General features: G+C 40.5%; 1 protein-coding gene across 3 annotated transcripts in view; it reads left to right on the forward strand.

The window, feature by feature from the left end:
- LOC135071186 (bifunctional heparan sulfate N-deacetylase/N-sulfotransferase) overlaps window positions 1-20321 on the forward strand; it is a 122754-nt gene that overhangs the window by 92314 nt on the left and 10119 nt on the right. For all 3 annotated transcript variants that reach the window (XM_063964955.1, XM_063964952.1, XM_063964953.1), the window contains 5 exons: window positions 4920-5165; window positions 8905-9067; window positions 15113-15295; window positions 16304-16524; window positions 18142-18297. In XM_063964955.1, coding sequence (XP_063821025.1) covers window positions 4920-5165; window positions 8905-9067; window positions 15113-15295; window positions 16304-16524; window positions 18142-18297 — 969 coding nt within the window. The remainder of the gene's footprint in view (window positions 1-4919; window positions 5166-8904; window positions 9068-15112; window positions 15296-16303; window positions 16525-18141; window positions 18298-20321) is intronic.

The raw sequence follows: 20321 nt of genomic DNA on the forward strand, positions 1-20321 counted from the left end.
TTTTATAAAATTAATACAGTGTTTCGGTAAATCCTACCTAGGTACTAGATAATTAATCGAGTTGAGAAGGCATTATTCAAAAATGGATAAAAAGTTAATATTAATGCTGCCTCGGCACGTTAAATAAAACTGATTTCGGGTTAAATGAGCGTATAACTCTGTAATTGAACCCAATTCGCTATAAATTAATGTTATTTTGGAGCAAGCGTTTAAATATTTATTTTGTGGAGCAAAGCTACGTGCAAACCTAACTTAATTTATATTAAATGTAAATACATAAAATGTTCAGCTTGGTAAATCTAGCGCAGTTTATACTTGGAAATTATATCATAAGGTTTTTGCAAAGAAAATTACTGTCTCGCGCGGCGCTGCAGTGGCGCGTGCCAGGATTCCGGTCCGGTTCAACCTCAAAACATTTCGCTCATAATTCATTTTATCACGGAATCATTTGTTTACACCTGATAAAGAGTTGGCACCACGCCCAGCTTCGAGCGTTCACTCGGTGCATATAAATTAGACTAGGCATCCTCCGCCCATGTTTACGTGGTACATTTTTCGCAAACGTGAATCACTTCATTTAAAAAAGAAAAAGCTATCACTTTTCCCTCGCAATAGAGAAGTACGACTAAACAATAGCGAAGTGCTAACTAACAAAAAGCAAAAGCGATGCCGGGATTTATTCGGAAACTAACCGGCAGCGGACTTCCTAATTCGGAACTGGCTAAATGAGAATCTGACCTAGTGCGCGTTGTTTTTGCAGCTTCACTGCTGTGTGCAGTGATCCTTGCAGTTGATAAACAACGATCAGTTTGCGAACTTTCCTTTTTTTCGTATATTGCCGGGAAACATATCGATTGAGTGCAATCACAGGCAACTCAAAACAGCTATCGGATGTAGTCATGGCTATGTTTAAAATACAATTCGGATATTTTAGTATGTTAGTCACGAAATTAGGTACTCTAACCGCAGCAGCGTGTAAAATTACCTGCGGCGTGGTAACAGTTAATGTTATGGATTTGTGCTTCATTACTATTTGTATTGTTGTTGTAATTTTAATTTAATTGTATGTAGGATATTCATCAAATATTATTTGAAACTCAAACCACAAAATTATTCAGAAGTCAATTAACTAAATTGACATCAAAAATGAATAGATCGTTCGGTGATCGATTGATCATTTTTTGTCTAATGATCGGTATGTTTTCATAACGAAAGTTTATGTACATTTGTAGGTGCGTATCGACCTTTTAATGAAACTTCAAGTTATTATATTCAAGGCCGTGAAAAGTATGATATATAAGATCTTTTTGTGTCTTTATTATCTTAAAAGGCATCAGTAGCAATGATCCATGTATATTTATTTATTTATTTATTTATTTATTTATTTAATTGAAATGCAAGTGAGCTTACAGATTTATATCCAAAGCGCTCACATTGCCAATTTGAAATTACATTTAATGTTAGTAAGTACTTATATCTATTTATGGTTAGTAGACAAATACAATCTTAATTTTTTTACAAAACACTCTAAGGAGTTGGCAAAGATGTCGACGTCTTGGACGGTTTGCGTAAACATGTTTAAAAGACAGAGTGCCCTGGGAGTCGGTGTGTTGTTAGCATGCAGTGTGCGCAGGCCATCGGGGGCACAGAACAGGCGGTGCTGACGACGACCCGTACGTGTGTAATTATTTGGAACAAATAAACTAATACTACGAAGCACGACAGGATTTTCTATTTTGCCACGTAGCAATAAGTAGTAGTGAATTGCTACCGACACTTTACGCCTCAGCTCAAGAGTATCAAGACCAACCATGCCAGATACAAAAAGGGAGGGAAACAGAAACGGGTAATACCCAAAAGTTCGTTTGTAAAGATATCTGGAAAACTTACGTTGGACTTTCTCTAACATTTCTGAATACTTTTTCTCTCGAGGAGACCAGACCACTGCCCCATACTCCAACTTGCTACGGACGTAGGCGTTATATAGCATCACAGCCAGACCAACAGTTCTGAACTGAGACGCTGTTCTCATTATGAACCCCAACACTCTGTTGGCACTTTTGCAAGTTGCAACAATATGCTCGCGAAAATTCAGTGCAGTGTCCATCATCAAACCCAAGTCTCTGATCTGGGTTACCCTCTCCAGAGGCCGATCTCCTAAGGCATATGAGTAAAACAAGGTATCATGAAGTCTTGAGAAAGTAATCACTTTGCTCTTAGATACGTTTAGGTCCAATTTATTTTCTACACTCCACTCAAGCACAGCTTGAATGTCCTGCTGCAGTAATATACAATCCCTTTCCTCGCTAACTTTCAAGTAGAGTTTTAAATCATCTGCAAACATTAGGCAATTAGCGTGTCGGAGCCTTTTGGGTAGATCATTTATCATGATCAGAAACAAGGTCGGCCCAAGAGTACTGCCCTGACTCACTCCCGACCTTGTATAGTACTCTTCAGATTGTTGGCCGCTCATTTGAACGTACTGTCTGCGATCTTTAAGATAGTTGGCAAAGAAATGCAACAACTTCGGAGTAAAACCGACCAGAGAGAGCTTATTTAAGAGAACGTCGTTATTAACCACATCGAACGCTTTCCTAAAATCAAAATAAGCCGCGTCAACCTGCAGATGTTGGTCCAATTTAGGCACTATGTAGTCGAGGAATACTATATGGTTTGTAGTTGTCGATCGTGCTGACCTAAAGCCATGCTGGGATTCGTCAAAATAAACCTTCAGCTGTTGAGTTATCTGTCTATTAAGTATTAACTATTAAGTTTTCTATACACGACAAAACATTCAAATATTGCTCTTCACTACAATTAGGTGGTAAATATACTACACAGACCAAAATTTTAATATTTTTGCGGTTAACTAAGACAAAAATCAATTCTTTATCACAAGTGAGGCCATCAAGGTCAGTAACTAATTTAGCTGAGCATGTTTCACTTACAGCAAGCATAACTCCCCCCCAGCCAGCATCTCCTAATCGATCTTTCCTGAATACGAGATATCCCTGAGGAAACAATTCAGAATTGAGAACTGAGCTATTAAGAAATGTTTCCGTTAATGCAATTAAGTCAAAACCGCTTGATGAACAAATATTATTATAAAAGGTCTCAGTTTTACTTCTAAGGCCTCTAACGTTCTGATAGTATACCCCTAGATTTAATACTTGACGTTTAGTTATCCTTGGGTTTGGAACGAAAATTCTGCCTCCAGGGCTTAACACAAATATCTTCTGCCCAGTTTGCAGGAGACATGACAGTATCGGCCAGTCTTGATGGAACACTCAGCTTGAATGACGCATAGTCGCCCCTTGGCTGTAGTACTTCTACGGTGCACACGTCCGCTCCACAAACTGACGTCAAATGTTCGCGCACCTGCGCCTCAGTGGTGCCAGCCTTCACGTAAAACAGGTGCACTAATCGGCGACGTTCAGATGGTTCAAGCCCGGTTGAACCAGGGCTGGCAGTACCACGTGTAACGCGAGACACGCGAATGGGTCTTCTAGTTACCTCTGTCCAAACCTCGTCGCCTTGGCTCAATGGAAGTGTGGCAGAAGCAACATCCGTAGGCTCCGCCGAAGCAACTTGCGCAGCGACTTGATTGGAGTCTCTCCCAGTTGGTAAGTGCTGCCCTGTTGCCTTCTGAGGGGCAGACGTGGTCCCGACGCGGCTTCGCCCGGCGACAGAAGGTGGTTTTCCGGTCCTCATAGGCACAGGAGCGGCTACATCAACAGTATTAGTAATTTTATTTTCCAATAAATGTACCTTTGATTCCAACTTTCCAACTTTTTCGGTCAACTCAGTGATCGCCTGACACATTGGTGCAGTCAGCTCCTTGACAATTTTGCTAGTAAGTTCTGGCAGGCGTTCATCCAAGGCCCTAAGAAGTTCCTCTCGCATTATTAACCGAATGCTATCAAGACAATAAGTATCATCCGCCAATGACTCCTCAAAAGTATTTGTTTTACTGCCCCGCTTTGTGTTTACGTACTCAGGGCCCCCCGATGGGCTGTCAATACGGGCAAAGCCACTGACGTCACACGACACAGGAACGGCGTCCTTCAGTTTCTCGGTACGTGCAGTCCTTTTGGAACAATGGGCAGTGCTTAGTGGTGTGTTTACGTTGCCCACTTTGGGCTGCTTACAAATACATTGTGGGCATTTCCACACGTTTTTATGTTCCTTGGTCATGTTATAAAACAGCTTTTCAGCCACATTGGCGCATATAATATCATACGGCAGAGTGCAAATACTGCAGATTAAATATCTCCTGCTTGTAATTTCGTTGCGACATCCCGCACATACGATAGATTTCGTTGCCATAGTAGCCGATATCTAGTTTACAACAGCGGTCACTGACCTTATCGATTCGGCCACCTCCGTAGTTGATCGGGACGGAATATTGTGTCGGCTACTCGGGTCTCGCGCCGGAGTAGATCGATGCGTCAGAACCTCGGGCGCGCTCGGCGGTCAATCGGTACAAGTCGGGTGCAGTCAACAGCTGAGCGTTAACAGTGTCCTTGTTGAGGTAGGTCACGTTCACGGCCGTTATAGATTTACTTTTGAACTAAATTGGCTCAGAACTCGCGTAAGAATCGAGCGATTTGAGAACAGAACACCTCACTTTAAAGTTCGCAGCTCAAGCTTCAAGATGGTGTAACTTCACTGTGCAACTCGAGACTTTTACACACGTTTGAGGCAGACAAACACGGATCGAACAAATATGCGTTTACTCGCGCAGACGCTCGCGCGCAACTCTATGCCTAGACTCAACTATATGCCTAGTTTGAGCTTCTGGTTATTTTGCTGTACTACTTACTTGGGCATCAATAGCTCCATCCTATTTACGAAACTGAATGTTAGACTTTATTGACCTTACCTTTGGGTTCATAATAACAAAACTTTTTTGTCACCAGGTTTTGTCACATGTGGAACCATCAGCAGCCACATCTATACAACAACGTGTCCCAACTGGAAGCCGAGATGATGTTGAACAAACAGTTTGCTTTAGAACACGGCATACCAACCAACTCTTGTTACTCTGTGTCGCCGCATCACTCTGGGGTGTACCCAGTTCATGAGCCGTTGTATGAGGCGTGGAGGAAAGTCTGGGATGTGAGGGTGACAAGTACAGAGGAATACCCACACTTACGACCGGCTAGGTGAGTTTATTAAAATTTATCATGTATTTATGGATTCATTGCAGTGTTACTTACTCTATGCTCTTAAATTGTTCCAGCGTGCACCTTTTAGTTTCAACCTGAAACATAATTTTTACCTTACACAGAAACCACATTTTCGGCATCTTCAGTTTCAACCAAAACCCAAAAGTTGTAAAGGATGACACATTAGATCAGGGTTTCCCAAACTATGGGTAGCGACCCAGTGGTGGGTCGTGAGCGAACATTGAGTGGGCCCTGCCTGTAGAACGACACACCACCCTACAGATCCGAGTCCTTTATTTAGGCATACTGGTAACGGTTAAATTTCCTATAGGTGGGTCCCGAGTTTGGGAACTTGTATTAGATGAGTCGTAGCCCAGAAAACTTTGGGAACCACTGCATTAGATAAATGGAAATATGATATCTGACCCTCACATGCAATTACAGCTTCATAGAATCTAAACATCCCAAAGTCAAAACTTTATACTATTTTCTGCCAACTAAACAATGTCATTGGCAATTTCGTAATTATCAAGCCACAAACGAGTCCGTGAACACAATGACGTTCGTTACCATTAGTCCAGCGCAACTTACTCGCCGCGGTAGGAAAACTATAACGATAGCAATGAGAGTTCACGTTCACTGAAACTGTCCGTGGTTGCTCGCCCCTAACTCCTGCCCGCAAACGCGGCGCCTCCGACCGGCATCGCCGGACCGACAATGAAATTCCAATAATTGTAATACTAGAATAGCACAGAGCATGCACACTAAACGCCGCAGCGATAATTACGCTGCAACGAGCCAAACGATCCGTCGGTTACCACTTGTAATACGCCCCGCCGCTGCCAAATGCCAATATTCGAAAACAACTGCGAATCTGGAGGTATTTAACTGGAATAACACACGGAACTTTGACAGATCGTTAACGTAGGAACAGCTATTCATATGTCACTCACGTTTCGTAGCTTTCCAAACATGACGGTTTTCAAATGGTCAATTTCACAAACGTTATGACTTTCAACGTAAATCATATTTCAATGCAATATGCGAAACCGTTTTGCTTATACATTTAGCTTGTTTAGGGTGGATTCGACCAAACAAGAGTAAATATTAATCTCAGAATAAGTCGTCAGTTATTCGACATTTTGACATATTTCCCATACTGAAAATGTCAATGTCATACCAGGAGTTATTCTTGGATAAAATTTTGGTCGAATCGGGCCTTATACAAACAAGAGCTGAGCAATAGGCATTTTGCAAATCAATAAAAACGTTAAGGCTAAAGCCAAACGTAAGACTAAGCATTTGTTGTCAGCAAAAAAACATTAGTCGAGTTTCAGAAACCCTTTGGGTCCCTTTAAGCTCGCTTGGAGATAAACGCTTATATACGAGATGAGAAGAAACACAATATATTTCTTTTGTAGGCGTTGTTAACGCTGTCTTTTTGTTGCTTTAAAATGTCAATTTTACAGATTACGTAAAAGACTTACTGTACAGTACACGTTAATTATTAAGACCTGTGTTTATAAGCAACCAATTATGTTCTCGTTCTAAAATTAAAGCTTATGTATCACATACGATAGCGTAATGGATTCTGTTTTTCATTTCAAACTTTAATGGGAGGAAAACCTTATTAAATTTATAACATAATATCCATTATGCTATAACATGTGCTATGTTCAAGGATATAATCACATAATACGATTAAAAAGAAAAAATAACATCTCATGGGGCGTCTATAAACGAACAATTTATTATAAAAATAAAGTAATTTTCCTCTTATTCTTCTAAATCCAATTCTTTGCCAGCAGTTAAATGAACTCTAATTAAAGTTTTGATTGAATTGATTGATTAGATTGATCATTTTGATAACTTGATTTGAAATTTAAATTGTATACCTCCACTTAAAGCTTCGAAATCAGAGTTTACTCTTCATAATAACCATTCTGATAAGTAGTCGTTAGTTTTTCTAATTATTGAGTGAACTGTCAGGGAAACTTTTCAAACTTGGTCTGAATAAAAAATAAACTCGAGGCGAACCATTAAGTTCAACTTTTAATTAACACGAGCTAAGTACTCAGTGCTTCATTAATAGCATAAAATTTTTCAATATGTGTTACTATTAGCTATGCTCTGCGATTTCGTCCACGTTGGACGAGTGATTGATTTTTACTGATTTTGTTTTTGAAGACTTTACAATGAAATGAAACATTTTTTTGGCATCCTGGGGTCCAATAACACGTGAGCACCTGGGGTCCAGTTACACGTGCAATTAGGCTACTTTAAATCGAAATCTACGCAGTCTCGGGTAAAAGCTGTAGACATTTTACGTTTTGTAAACGAGCAATCGTGAATGTGTGTAGCTTTAAATGTCTAGCATTTAGGTAGACTGAAAAACGTAACTGAAAAAGCATCACCAGGTTCACCACTGCTATAACTGCTAACAAATCTCTTTATTTTATAAACAATACTATAATTGTAGTGAGAAAACCTACACATACCGACTGGAAAATGTATTTTTAAATCGAGCTCGTGCCGTTTTCACATTAAATGAAAACTAATCTAGAGTCGGTGTTAGTTTAGTGCATTAATTGCGTTTTATCTAAGCCCAGTAGTAAAATTACTTTATATTTATCTCTACAAAACTTTCCAAGGCAAAAGTAATTGACTGACCATCATCAGTGTATGTAGCATACTTTTATTTTAATTCTTGTGTTACCTGGTGTCTTATTAATTACTCCTACCTAAGTCAGACTTTATAAGTATGCTTATTTTAACTTAATGTTTTTTTTACCAGTATATAAAAGCCTTTGAAAAATGTTCACCGTATGCAACCAACTCGCAAAGATTACCATTATCTCCAACAGTGAAACACGGGACTTTCCGAAGTTGTGAGCGTCCAACTATAAGTGCCGCAAATGTTATTGTTTATGTCAAACTTACAGCTGACTAGTGTTAGTTGGAGTGCATTAATTGCCAGCTTGCATGTAGCAACGTGTTTGACTTTACCCACACGTCCTCGCGCCGGCTTAGTGTGATTATGCCGAAAACCTCGCTCTCTACTAATGAACTGCAGTAATTGTTAATGCAAAGACTAAACGTATCCACGTAAAGGCACCGCTTGAAAATTCTCATCTAGTTAAGAGCTAAGAAAACGAGCGAATTAAGCTTGAGCTCAAAGTGCCAAATATAATAGTGGTCGTGCTGAAGCAATGATGAATAATAAACGCGAAGTGTAAAAGTTTAAAGCGCGGTAAAGCATTGCGGGGTGTCGGATTTTATCGTTTGTAGTTTATGGCTTTATTATAATTTGCCAGTTGACGCCACTGGCGAGTAAGGTCCACATTGGCGCCAACGTGAGAGTGCTGAAGCGGTAGGAGCTTTTCACGATCGAGCTAGTTGACGACAAAAAAATTGGTAAAATCTGAAGATGCCAACTTGGGGGCACTCACGCAATAGTTTAATTTCTATAGATCGTTTCATCCACGAAGACGCGCCCCACCATTCTTTCGCTAATATTTGAGTGTTATCGGTACACGCTAAATCATCCATGAGTGCACACGCACACTACAATAATGACGCTTGGATTTTGATCCGAGCAGATCAAACTCCCCGCGCCCCGCGCTTCCCTCGACCGAAAATTGGTGGAGCGCGTCTTCGAGGATGAAACGAACTATATCTGTCGTACCCAAACGGGACGTAATGGGTCTACGTTACTTATGTCATATTGTTTGTGCAGATTACGACGTGGGTTCCGTCACCGAGGCGTGATGGTGCTGCCACGGCAGACGTGTGGCCTGTTCACGCACACGCTGCTGCTGGAGCGCTATCCGGGCGGCCGGCAGCGCCTCGACCGCTCCATACAGGGCGGCGAGCTCTTCCAGACCGTCATTAACAACCCGGTGAGTGACTGTATACAGGGTGACGTTTAAAACACTATAGTGGTATCATAGTGGTGTCATAGAAGCAGGATTAATACAATTCTGGCAACGAAGTAATGACTTCATACATAACAGAGCAACAAGTTCATTCAGAGGGGTACCCCGAGTGGTGAGTCAAAAGAAAACCGACTGACACAATACAGGAACAGTTTCAATTCCCTCTTATTTCATTCTTTAAACTTTCACTTATTTGTTGAATAGATAGTTTCACATATCAAATATATTGATAGGGCCAGTTATGTGCAAGATTTTCAATAACTTCTGAAGTGTTAGCTGAAGTGTTGATTCTTACCTACACGTCAGAGGAAACGGTAGCTTTATTGTTTTTATTTTTTTCAATTTGACAAATTCACCGATCGTAAAGTTCAAGTATATGGCAGGATGCTGACCCACATCTCGCAATCATGTTGATAAAATAATTCAGCTTGTAAAATAAACGAGCCCGTGTGACTCGATTACATTCTGTTTCACTTAGTCACGCTCCACACGGCGCGATGTGCGTGAGTACTCTCCTGTTCAAAATAAATGGCGTCGTAATAACATTCATTTTTAATTGCGAAATAATTTTCCACAATAACGCACAGTTAAGCAATAAATTCACTGAATCCTGATCACTCTTCACTCTTATTTATACAGTCAATAAACTAGAAAATCATGTTTCCACTTTCCAATTATATCTTGATGGCTTTTAATTTACAAGTGTTTAATTTGCTTAACTAGTTTCTTGTTATATAAATATTCAGTAGTTGACAGTCCAGTATAGAAATGTTGACACCTGTGTCGACATCGGAAAGCTTGCCTTGTATTATTCTCTTTCACTGTGACTTAAATGTAATAAATTCTTAATTAACATGCCCCTTTCTCATGTACTTGGAATGAATGAATATTTACGCACTGTAATTCGCTTAACGTATTAAAATTGTTGCTTTAAATTTATATTACATTAGAAAATCCTACCAACAGACAGATCGAAGAGAAAACATTGTAAATGTAAATTATCTGCCAAATTTAAAAGCTTCGCCGACATTGCCGGCATGAACAACGTTTAATTATTTAATGAAGGATGTATGCGTACTTGCACAGTGTTCGTTCGGTCTTGTTTGCCGGCATGGCGCAAGGGAGTCTCAAGTACGTTCTCGGGCAGATTAATTGACAAAGGTAGCCGCAAGCTCTTTCGTGAAAATAAAATAGGAGGCACTACAAAGTTGTTCAATAACCAAAGTAATAATAATATATGTGTCGGCGCTCTATACTCGGGTAGCAGGGTTCGTAGGTTTTTATAAATAAAAGTTCATATAGACTGGTAAGACGGTAACTGTATTGTGTAAGCGCGAGGATGGGCCTTCAAGGCGTCCGACCGGTACCGAGGTTGCGTACTGACTGACTAAACTAAACATTGGTTTTTCTCTCGACGGTCGGCGGCCTTTTAAGGTAACCATCGTAAAACAAAGTGAAAATACCACGAAGATACAAACAAAACAATTAGCATGAAACACATGGCAAAGGTTGGCTCAAACATAATACAAAGTAAACAATAAACAATAGAAAGACATTACAAAGGTTGGCGTTGCTTGATACACAGACACCTGCAATAATTGCATAGATCAACAATGGACCACGTGTTACATCGGCAAAACACTAAAAAGATTTGAGTTAAACATTCCGACAATAAAATCCTAAAATTGCAGGTGTGTGAGAAACTAAAATTACCATGCTCTAAAATTAACACGCTATAACTAACAAAGCATTTACATCTTAAGTTTGTACAAGAAGTATTACAATTAAGTATATTTTAATTAATTGGTATGAGGCGTAAGTGGGACGTAGTCGCCACAGTACCCCCCTACCAGTGATTTAGATCACGAGAACACAAACAACGATAAGAAAACTACAAGTGATCTAAATAACGAAATAACAAAATACAAAGAAGATATAATTACATTAGAATCACAAGCCTGCTTGGTAGTAGTCTGGAAAACGAACGCGTCTACCAGAACGGCGAGGGAAGTCCGGTTCAATAGAGATAGGCGGTAAAGCTGCAGATGGAGAACCTGAATTAACATTGGAACCGGTAGATTGACCTCGGCCACTCTCTAAAGTTACCTCCAATGGTATACTGCTGTCCGGATGGTTGTTTGGATGATGACGCCAGGACCTCCCGTAGCACTCAAACCGCGAAGGCTCGCTCCCGATCGTCTTAGAGCTGCTAAGAAAGAGTTTGATTCGATGGTAAAACTTGGCATCGCTCGTCCATCGAAAAGCCCGTGGGCAGCGCCGTTAGTTATGGTAACCAAGACGACCACATCCTCCACGCCAGAATCCAGTTCATCACCGATTCCCGAAAGTGAAAAGGAGACTGAAGAAAAACATCGTCCATGCGGTGACTACCGAGCTCTGAATGCAAGAACAGTGCCCGATCAGTATCCAGTGCGTCACATTCAAGACTTCGCACAGTGTTTAAGTGGTAGTAAAGTGTTCTCAAAATTAGATCTAGTGCGTGCATTCAATCAAATCCCTATCGCTGAAGAAGACATTCCAAAGACTGCTATCACAACGCCGTTCGGTTTATTTGAGTTCAAGTTCATGACGTTCGGCTTGCGCAACGCAGCTCAAACGTTTCAGCGGTTTATGGACGAAGTGTTAAGTGAATTAGACTTTTGCTACTGCTACATAGACGATATTTTAATTGCATCCAGTGACGAAAATGAACATTTAAAACACTTAGAGACAGTATTTAACCGATCAAAAACAATACTTGTCAAAAAAACCAAGTCTCGCAACTCAGTTGTTCTACGGTAAAAAGTTGTGAGATCCATGTAATACCAAGTCCAGGCCAGGAAATCTTTAACGTTTTACATAAATTATTGACTTGGCCATCGCACTAAATAATTTAATTTACACGTGTTTTCATGCGATGGCCAAGTCAATATATTTATGTAAAACGTTAAAGATTTCCTGGCCTGGACTTGGTATTACATGGATCTCACAACTTTTTACCGTAGAACAACTGAGTTGCGAGACTTGGTTTTTTTGACAAGTATTGTTTTTGATCGGATCTCATTTCTTTTTGTATTTTGTAGACAGCAGTTATGTATCTAGAAAACTGGACCGAAATTGAAAAATTTTACTCGACTTGGCGGTTGCGCTACCGTGCCCCCAAATATTTTAGTTTTTCCTTGATTCATACACCAAACACTACTTATATTCCAAATTTGAAGCTTCTAGGTCTGCTAGAAGTGCCTTAGAGTTTTGATGATCGGTGAGTCAGTGAGTCAGTGAGTCAGTGAGTGACAAAATTAAGTAACTTTGACCCGTTATAATTCTTAAACTACTGGTTCAAATTGAATGAAATTTTAAATATACCGTGTGTTTACAATGCCTGCATAGCTAATGAAAATTCAGCCTTCTAGTTTTATCCACAACGAAGTTACAGGCGGTCGAAAATGGCCTGAATTGCTTCGAGAAAAGGATGGTACGGCCGTGCCGCTTTTTTGCTCGACTTGGTGGGGGCACTGCCGTGCCCCCAGATAGGTTAAGAAAATATGGTGTAGTGATTAATCCTAAGAAATGTGTATTTGGCCAATCAGAGATCGAATTCCTAGGTTATTTAGTGTCAGCCGACGGTACTCGTCCGCTCCCTGAAAAGGTTAAAGCAATACGGACGTACCCACTTCCGGCCACAGCAAAGCAGCTACGACGGTTCCTAGGTATGCTAAACTTTTATAGAAGGTGCATACCTAACGCAGCCGCTAGCCAATCTAGTCTTAACGAGCTGCTGCATGGTAACATAAAAGGTAAAACTCCAATTGCGTGGACGGATCAGGCGAGAAAAGATTTCGATGTTTGTAAGGAGAGTCTAGCACAGGCAGCTTTGTTAGCCCATCCTCGGGACGACGCCGAGTTAGGCCTCTTTTGTGACGCATCAAACAATAGCATTGGAGCAGCTCTGCAACAAAAAGTAGGTAACGATTGGCACCCTATCGCATTCTTTTCTAAAAAACTTACTACGGCCGAACAAAAGTACTCAGCGTACGACCGCGAACTATTCGCTATCTATGCTGCAGTCAAACATTTTAGGCATTACGTTGAAGCACGACAGTTTGTAATTTTTACTGACCATAAGCCGATAACCTATGCATTTCGTAAAAAGGAGCAACAGTGTTCACCCAGGCAGTTTAGATACCTGGATTTAATCGGTCAATTTTCAACAGACATACGTCATGTGAGTGGGGAAGACAACGTGCCAGCCGACGCACTTTCACGTATAGAGAGCGTTCGTAAAGGCCTTGATTGGGAATCTCTTGCGAAGTCACAGAAAAATGACACTCATCTTAAGTCGTTGTTAGATTCAAATAACTCGTCATTGCAATTACGACTTCTTAGTTTGCCAGATAGCGACACACCAGTCTATTGCGATGTATCAACTCAACGCGCCAGACCCTACCTTACAGAGCCTTTCAGAAAGTTAGCGTTTAACATACTTCATCAGAATTCACACCCCGGGGCACGTGCAACGACGAAACTCGTTTCACAACGATTCGTGTGGCCCTCAATGAATTCTGACTGCAAAAAGTGGACGAGAGCGTGCTTGGGTTGCCAGCGTTCCAAAGTGTCGCGACACGTTATCACTCTTCCTGGCACTTTCGCACCACCATCTTCTCGGTTTGACCACGTTCATTTGGACATTATCGTTATGCCTTACTCTGAGGGATATCGATACTGTCTCACGTGCGTCGACCGCTTTTCAAGATGGCCTGAGGCGATACCGATACCCAACCAAGAGGCAGAAACAGTAGCACGCGCGTTCTATTCGAATTGGATTGCACGTTTCGGCATTCCAAGCAGAATCACAACGGACCAAGGCAGGCAGTTTGAGTCGCACCTATTTAGAGATCTGAACGCTCTACTAGGTTCGAACCACCTACGCACCACTGCTTATCATCCGTCTTCAAATGGTATGGTAGAACGCTTTCATCGGCAACTTAAGAGCGCAATTAAATGTCATGCCGACGAGAGTTGGACGCGGGTATTACCAACAGTATTGTTAGGCATTAGGGCATCCTGGAAGGAGGATTTACAAGCTACATCTGCTGAACTTCTATACGGACAGAGCTTGCGCCTCCCAGGTGAGTTTTTATGTAAGAGTGTTACGCCCAACCCAGTGCCTAGCGATTACGTCAACCATCTACGACAGCAGTTTAATAAGTTACAGCCAATCGACGGCACGCGCCATGGCATTAAGAGTACTTTCTTTTTCAAAGATTTGCTGTCGTCCAGTCATGTATTTGTAAGGAATGACGCTGTTAAAGCTCCTCTGCAACAACCCTACGAAGGGCCATATAAGGTAATAAGCAGGACAAACAAAACGATTAGCATGAAACACATGGCAAAGGTTGGCTCAAACATAATACAAAGTAAACAATAAACAATAGAAAGACATTACAAAGGTTGGCGTTGCTTGATACACAGACACCTGCAATAATTGCATAGATCAACAATGGACCACGTGTTACATCGGCAAAACACTAAAAAGATTTGAGTTAAACATTCCGACAATAAAATCCTAAAATTGCAGGTGTGTGAGAAACTAAAATTACCATGCTCTAAAATTAACACGCTATAACTAACAAAGCATTTACATCTTAAGTTTGTACAAGAAGTATTACAATTAAGTATATTTTAATTAATTGGTATGAGGCGTAAGTGGGACGTAGTCGCCACATATGTTTTTACAGTCAATAGCACAGACTATCTGTGCATATTTACAACCCGATCAAACTAACTGCACACCTCCGCGCGTTCGCCCTGTCCGTACCAGAACCGTCGATATGACGTTATGGCTGCCAGGTGCGCAGTTAACACGTTCGGATTGTAGTTAGATATGCACATAACATACCGCACCGTTAAGCTTATGTTTTCATATCAGCAATGTGAAAAACCGAATAAACCTACGTACCTAAGCTTGTTCCATGAATTGTGAATTTATTCATGCCGTTCGTCCACCAGATCAACGTGTTCATGACCCACATGTCGAACTATGGCAACGATCGGCTAGCGTTGTACACGTTCGAGTCGGTGGTGAAGTTCCTGCGGTGCTGGACGAACGTTCGGCTCGCGTCCGCGCCGCCGCTCGCGCTCGCCGAGAAGTACTTTCAGCTGAGGCCCGACGAGTTGAACCCGCTGTGGGGGGTAAGTTGTAGAATATAGATCCTAGCAATTTTCATACATTTAACTTTGACTTTTATTTATTCGAAATCTACAGCTCTTCTTAATATTCGTATTGGGTCAAACACGTTTCTTACTACGTTCAATCTGAATCCGTCAAAATACGGATCTAGAAATCGGTCGACAGTGGATCTAGTGCATAAACTACTTTAAAAATAGTTCTACGACAACTTCGGACGTGTTTTCACGGATTCGGATTGATAGTGCGAAAACGTGTTGGTGTCATCGCGCATCATCTAATTATTTTACAATCGCAGTGAACAAATAACATTAATTTTATTTTACTATAAAACGAATATAAAACAAAACAAGGCTTTTAGCTTTGATATATTTATGACACAAGCTCCAAAAATATGTATAAGTGATAGAAAGCCGTGCACGGCGACCCGTATTTCAGACACGACCAAGCCGCAGAAACAATATGGACGACGCACGAGTTTTAATATTTTATTGTCTCGCGAGATATCATTGAAATACGGTAAAGAATTTGAAATGTATTTCATGTTGTGGGACACTGCATTGTTTACCGTCTGAATTGAATAATATTTCAGAACCGAACAACAAATTCAAGCGCGCCAAGCGGTGATACGACCTCCACTGTTTGTTATTTAATATTTAATTTCGGTAACGGTCGAATAATTGTACATTTTCATCCCGTCCGCCGCGTGATTTCAACAATTTTCATATAACTATGGTTTCAATCAGCTGGACTGGACATTCTGTTTGGTCAAAATGTTTTCCGATAGTCGGTATCAATTTGTCCAATTATTATGAATGACGCCCAAAACTTGATCAAGCCTGTTAAATTTTGTATTGTAGTGTTGTATTTCGTATTTGAGTAAGATTTACAATTCAATTCCTTGTTGAAGTTGGAATCAAGTTTTGGAACTTTTGGGCATGTCGTTCTATCATAATGCTCTGCAAATTTTTCTGCATTAATCTACCACTACAAATAAATTATATTTTGTTTAGAATCCATGCGACGACATTCGCCACCGTCGCATATGGTCGAAGAGCAAATGGTGTGGGACGTTGCCGAAGGTTCTGGTGATTGGGCCTCAAAAGACTGGCAGCACGGCGCTGTATACGTTCCTTGCGATGCACCCCGCACTGGTGCCCAACCTGCCCAGCCCTGCCACATACGAGGAGCTTCAGTTCTTCAACAACAATAACTACCTCAAGGGACTCGACTGGTGAGTACTGAGTACACAATAATATGGAATATGACTTAGGACGACCACGACGATGGACTGACGGTTTAGTGAAGGTCAGGGCTTCCTGACCTAATCCAGGCGCTTGCTTGGATACCAGCAGTGTAAGACCAGTTGTTGTAGAAACCCTTGGGATATGCCTTTTTCCAGCAATAGAATAGACGTCTTTTAGGATCCTAAGTAAATTGTTTTCTTACAAATGAGTGTCGTTTTAGTGTTCTTTCTTTATAATATTTATATTTTATGTACTACACCAAGTTTGTCGCATGACATGTCCTAAAATAGCGGTGAACAAACACCCAATCCCTCCGTGCCTTACCCGGAGGGCTCCAGACTTCCTAAGAAAATATCAAGTATTCAAGGTCCCATTCGTAGCGGTACAGATTACATTCCGAGTGTGCCGATACACGCACGTTGTCAGTTGTTTGCGAACTCTTACATTTACTGTTGCCAAGCAAGCGTTACGATTTAGTATCATTCCGTATTCCCCAGTTTGATGTTAAAGCTTGTCTGAAAATACCTGGCGCGATATACAAACTTTGTTTCATAACTTCCCGCTGGTATTGCCCACCCCACTGCGCTCGGGTTAAAGTAGTAATTGAGGTACGCCACGGAAATCAATTTGGCAACGTATTGGCGGATTTTATTAACCAGTTTACGGTTCACATTCGAAACTAAAAACAACTTTGTTGGCGGTGAAAATTGTTAAGGGAGGTTTATGTCTTCCAGTCTAAATTGATTTCGGGGTCGACAGATCGACGGCAGTAAAAAGCGGGCAGCGCACTAGTGCAAATGTACATTCTGGATCCAATCAGTTGTCTTGTACGCGGTCCAATTTTACGGTTTTTGATCCCTTTGATCCGCTGTAACGGAAAAAGTACTTCTGGGTACAGGCGCAATGCGATTGGCGGCACGTACAGTGCACTCGCCGCCGATGGCTATTTACATTTTTTCGACTTCGAGGCTCGCGCTGTTTCGGATTTTATACCACAGAGTACCTATTTTTATTTTATATCTGTCTATCAGGTAGTAAAATTATGATCTTCAGATTTTTTTTAAGCAAAAAGAAAATATAGTCAAAACTTTCAGCATCACTATTTTGCTATGTCTTTAAAAACTTATCACACTACACGTCTTATAAATGGAAAGTTCAAACCATTAACTCACCACGCTAGTTTAGCCAGGCGGTTGGCAGCTTAATTTTCTAATTTTTGGTTATTCAATCGGCCAGCGAATTTCCGATTATGATGCCCCGATACTGAAACGATTATGCTCATCATGACTGACAACTTAACTAGCACTTCTTGGTTAGAAAATAGGGGGTGCTGTTATAGATAAATTAATAACCTTTTGTTTAACATGCGATTAATTTGCCTTAGTTAACATCTATAAAGATCTTATTCAATATGACACCACTGCTAGTTCATAAAAGTAGTTGTCAGAATGATTTATATTGTCCACAGTAATAGATGCGCAGACAAATTGTAAATTGCTTTTGAAAATTCTTAGGTTCCAATCGATATTTCTTGTAAATTCTAAATTGAAACGCTAAATGATAGGTTTTTAGGTTCGTTTTACCTTAACGATACATTGCTACAGGTACCTGAACTTCTTCCCGCCGAGCCTGAGCAACTCGTCGCAGCTGACGTTCGAGAAGTCCGCTACATATTTCGACGGAGACCTGGTGCCGCGGAGAGCGCACGCGCTGCTGCCCAACGCCAAGATCATTGCTATTCTAATATCACCCTCCAAAAGGTAAGTTTACTGACAGACATCGGTTTAGATGTTTTTCTTGCATAGTAGTATTTATTACAGCTTCAATAGATTCCACAGTGCTAAGCTTAATGTGATGTCGTATGTACTTGTTGTTAGCGCCGCGCCGAGTGCACGCGTTGCTTTAAAGTTTGATATTATAACTACGAAATATCTACACTTTCTTATTATTTCAGACAAATATTTCTGTACTAATAAAGTTCTATTTTACTCGTAGTGAGTGAGAGAAATAGGCAACGAACCGCGTGCACTTAATTTTTCTATCCTAAAAGAAGCTTACTTTATGAGTTAGTGTGAAACTTACACAAATAGTTTCAGTTTTTGCCACGAATTCGACAGCGCCGAGGATTATCCGAGTAAAAACAGAAACATTATTAACACACGAGTATGATGTTGTTTCGAACAAGGATATGAAAATTCCTGCAGGTTAGGAAATTTCTTGTGTAGGTGAAATGCTATTGAAATACTTGCATGGTATAGTAGCGCATAACTAAGTCTGTTCCTGCAAACTGAAGAAGTGTGGAGGGTTGTTTTTGTTACGTCAAAACCGTGACTGACAGCCGTGACAACTATTTTACGTCACATGTCATTCCTACCGCTCCACTACCACAGGAGCCAACTGATGTATGTACTGACTGTGCTTTATACCTGTAGTTCCGCACTTTCCGCCTAATAAGGCGAAGTTGCTACGAAAGCGCACATTTGAATACTCATTGTTAGCATCATTTTTACATTAATAAGACCGGAAAATTCTAAAGCGACTGAAATCTCTGAGCTTTCTTTACATTTGAACACCCATCAAGTATTGTCAATTGTATTAGTACTTTTACCCGTAATAAGCATTCATCCAAGTTACCTAGTACAGCGTAATGTTCCCTGTGTATATTTTTATCTTTGAAACCGAAAATTTCTGCCAGTATCCTCCGGCGAGCGAGATATAATTACGCTCGTGTTGTAAATAGGACGAAACGGCGAGCAGTGAAAAAGTTTTTTCATTTTACGAACAAAAATATTATTACATTACATCTGACAACAAAGGCATCTAAATCTCATTACTTAGCTAATCAATGAGCAAGCTGAAACAGTAAGACGTGACATCGCGATGTTGGCGTGAAATAAGAAGATCTATAAATAGTAGGTATTATACCTGCATAAGTAGGTATTATAAAACTGGAAAGCGAACCCTGCCCAAGTGAGTTCAATGAGGGCTATCGTTTTAGCGCTCGCCAGTTAGCGCCACTGTAGAGTAAGGTCCTGTCACTTGCTAGTAGCGAAGACAGTGGTACCAACTGGTGAGCGCTAAAGTGGTAGGAGGACTATCGCAATTGCACTCATCAAGATGGCGCCACTGTAGAGTAAGGTCCTGTCAATCGCCAGGGGTGCCAACTGTTAAGTGTAAAAACGATAGCCCTCATTGCGTTGTCATTGATTGATAGCAAAGACCTAACTCAATGTCGTACGTACTATACATGTAGTTTCGATTGACTATGTATTTTTTTAGAATTGTCTAAACTTCTCTCATGCATACATAATCACTCGTAAAGGAGGGCTTAGTTGGTTGGAAATTAATCTAAGTTACTGAGGCCTCTTTAAAAATCAATTTTGCTGTCTGGGCCTTTTATACCAGATTTAATTAGCGTTTTACTCGTGTAGTAACCGCATAATAATTCAATATAAACTTATTATTAAATCAACTGCGCTATTATGACTATACGATCTAATACAGGGTGGCCAAAACACTGAGGTCTAAAAGAAAAATTTAGATTCCTTACATCACGGTGTACCTAAATCACCCCCATGTATATAATACGATTGTGCTTAGTTTAGGAGATAGAGTTAATTTTGTGATATTTTAAAATTTTATGACCTAGTAGGCTTTAAACATTTTTATCTTTTTTTTGGGTTGACTTTTTCCAGATTTCTTTTTTTCGACAGATTTGTTATTAATTGCAGATGTTTGAAAAAAAAATCATCTTCCTATCTTTGATTCAAGATACAAAAGTTTT

The sequence above is a fragment of the Ostrinia nubilalis genome, chromosome 4, assembly GCF_963855985.1.
Source record: "Ostrinia nubilalis chromosome 4, ilOstNubi1.1, whole genome shotgun sequence".
Classification (NCBI taxonomy): domain Eukaryota; kingdom Metazoa; phylum Arthropoda; class Insecta; order Lepidoptera; family Crambidae; genus Ostrinia; species Ostrinia nubilalis.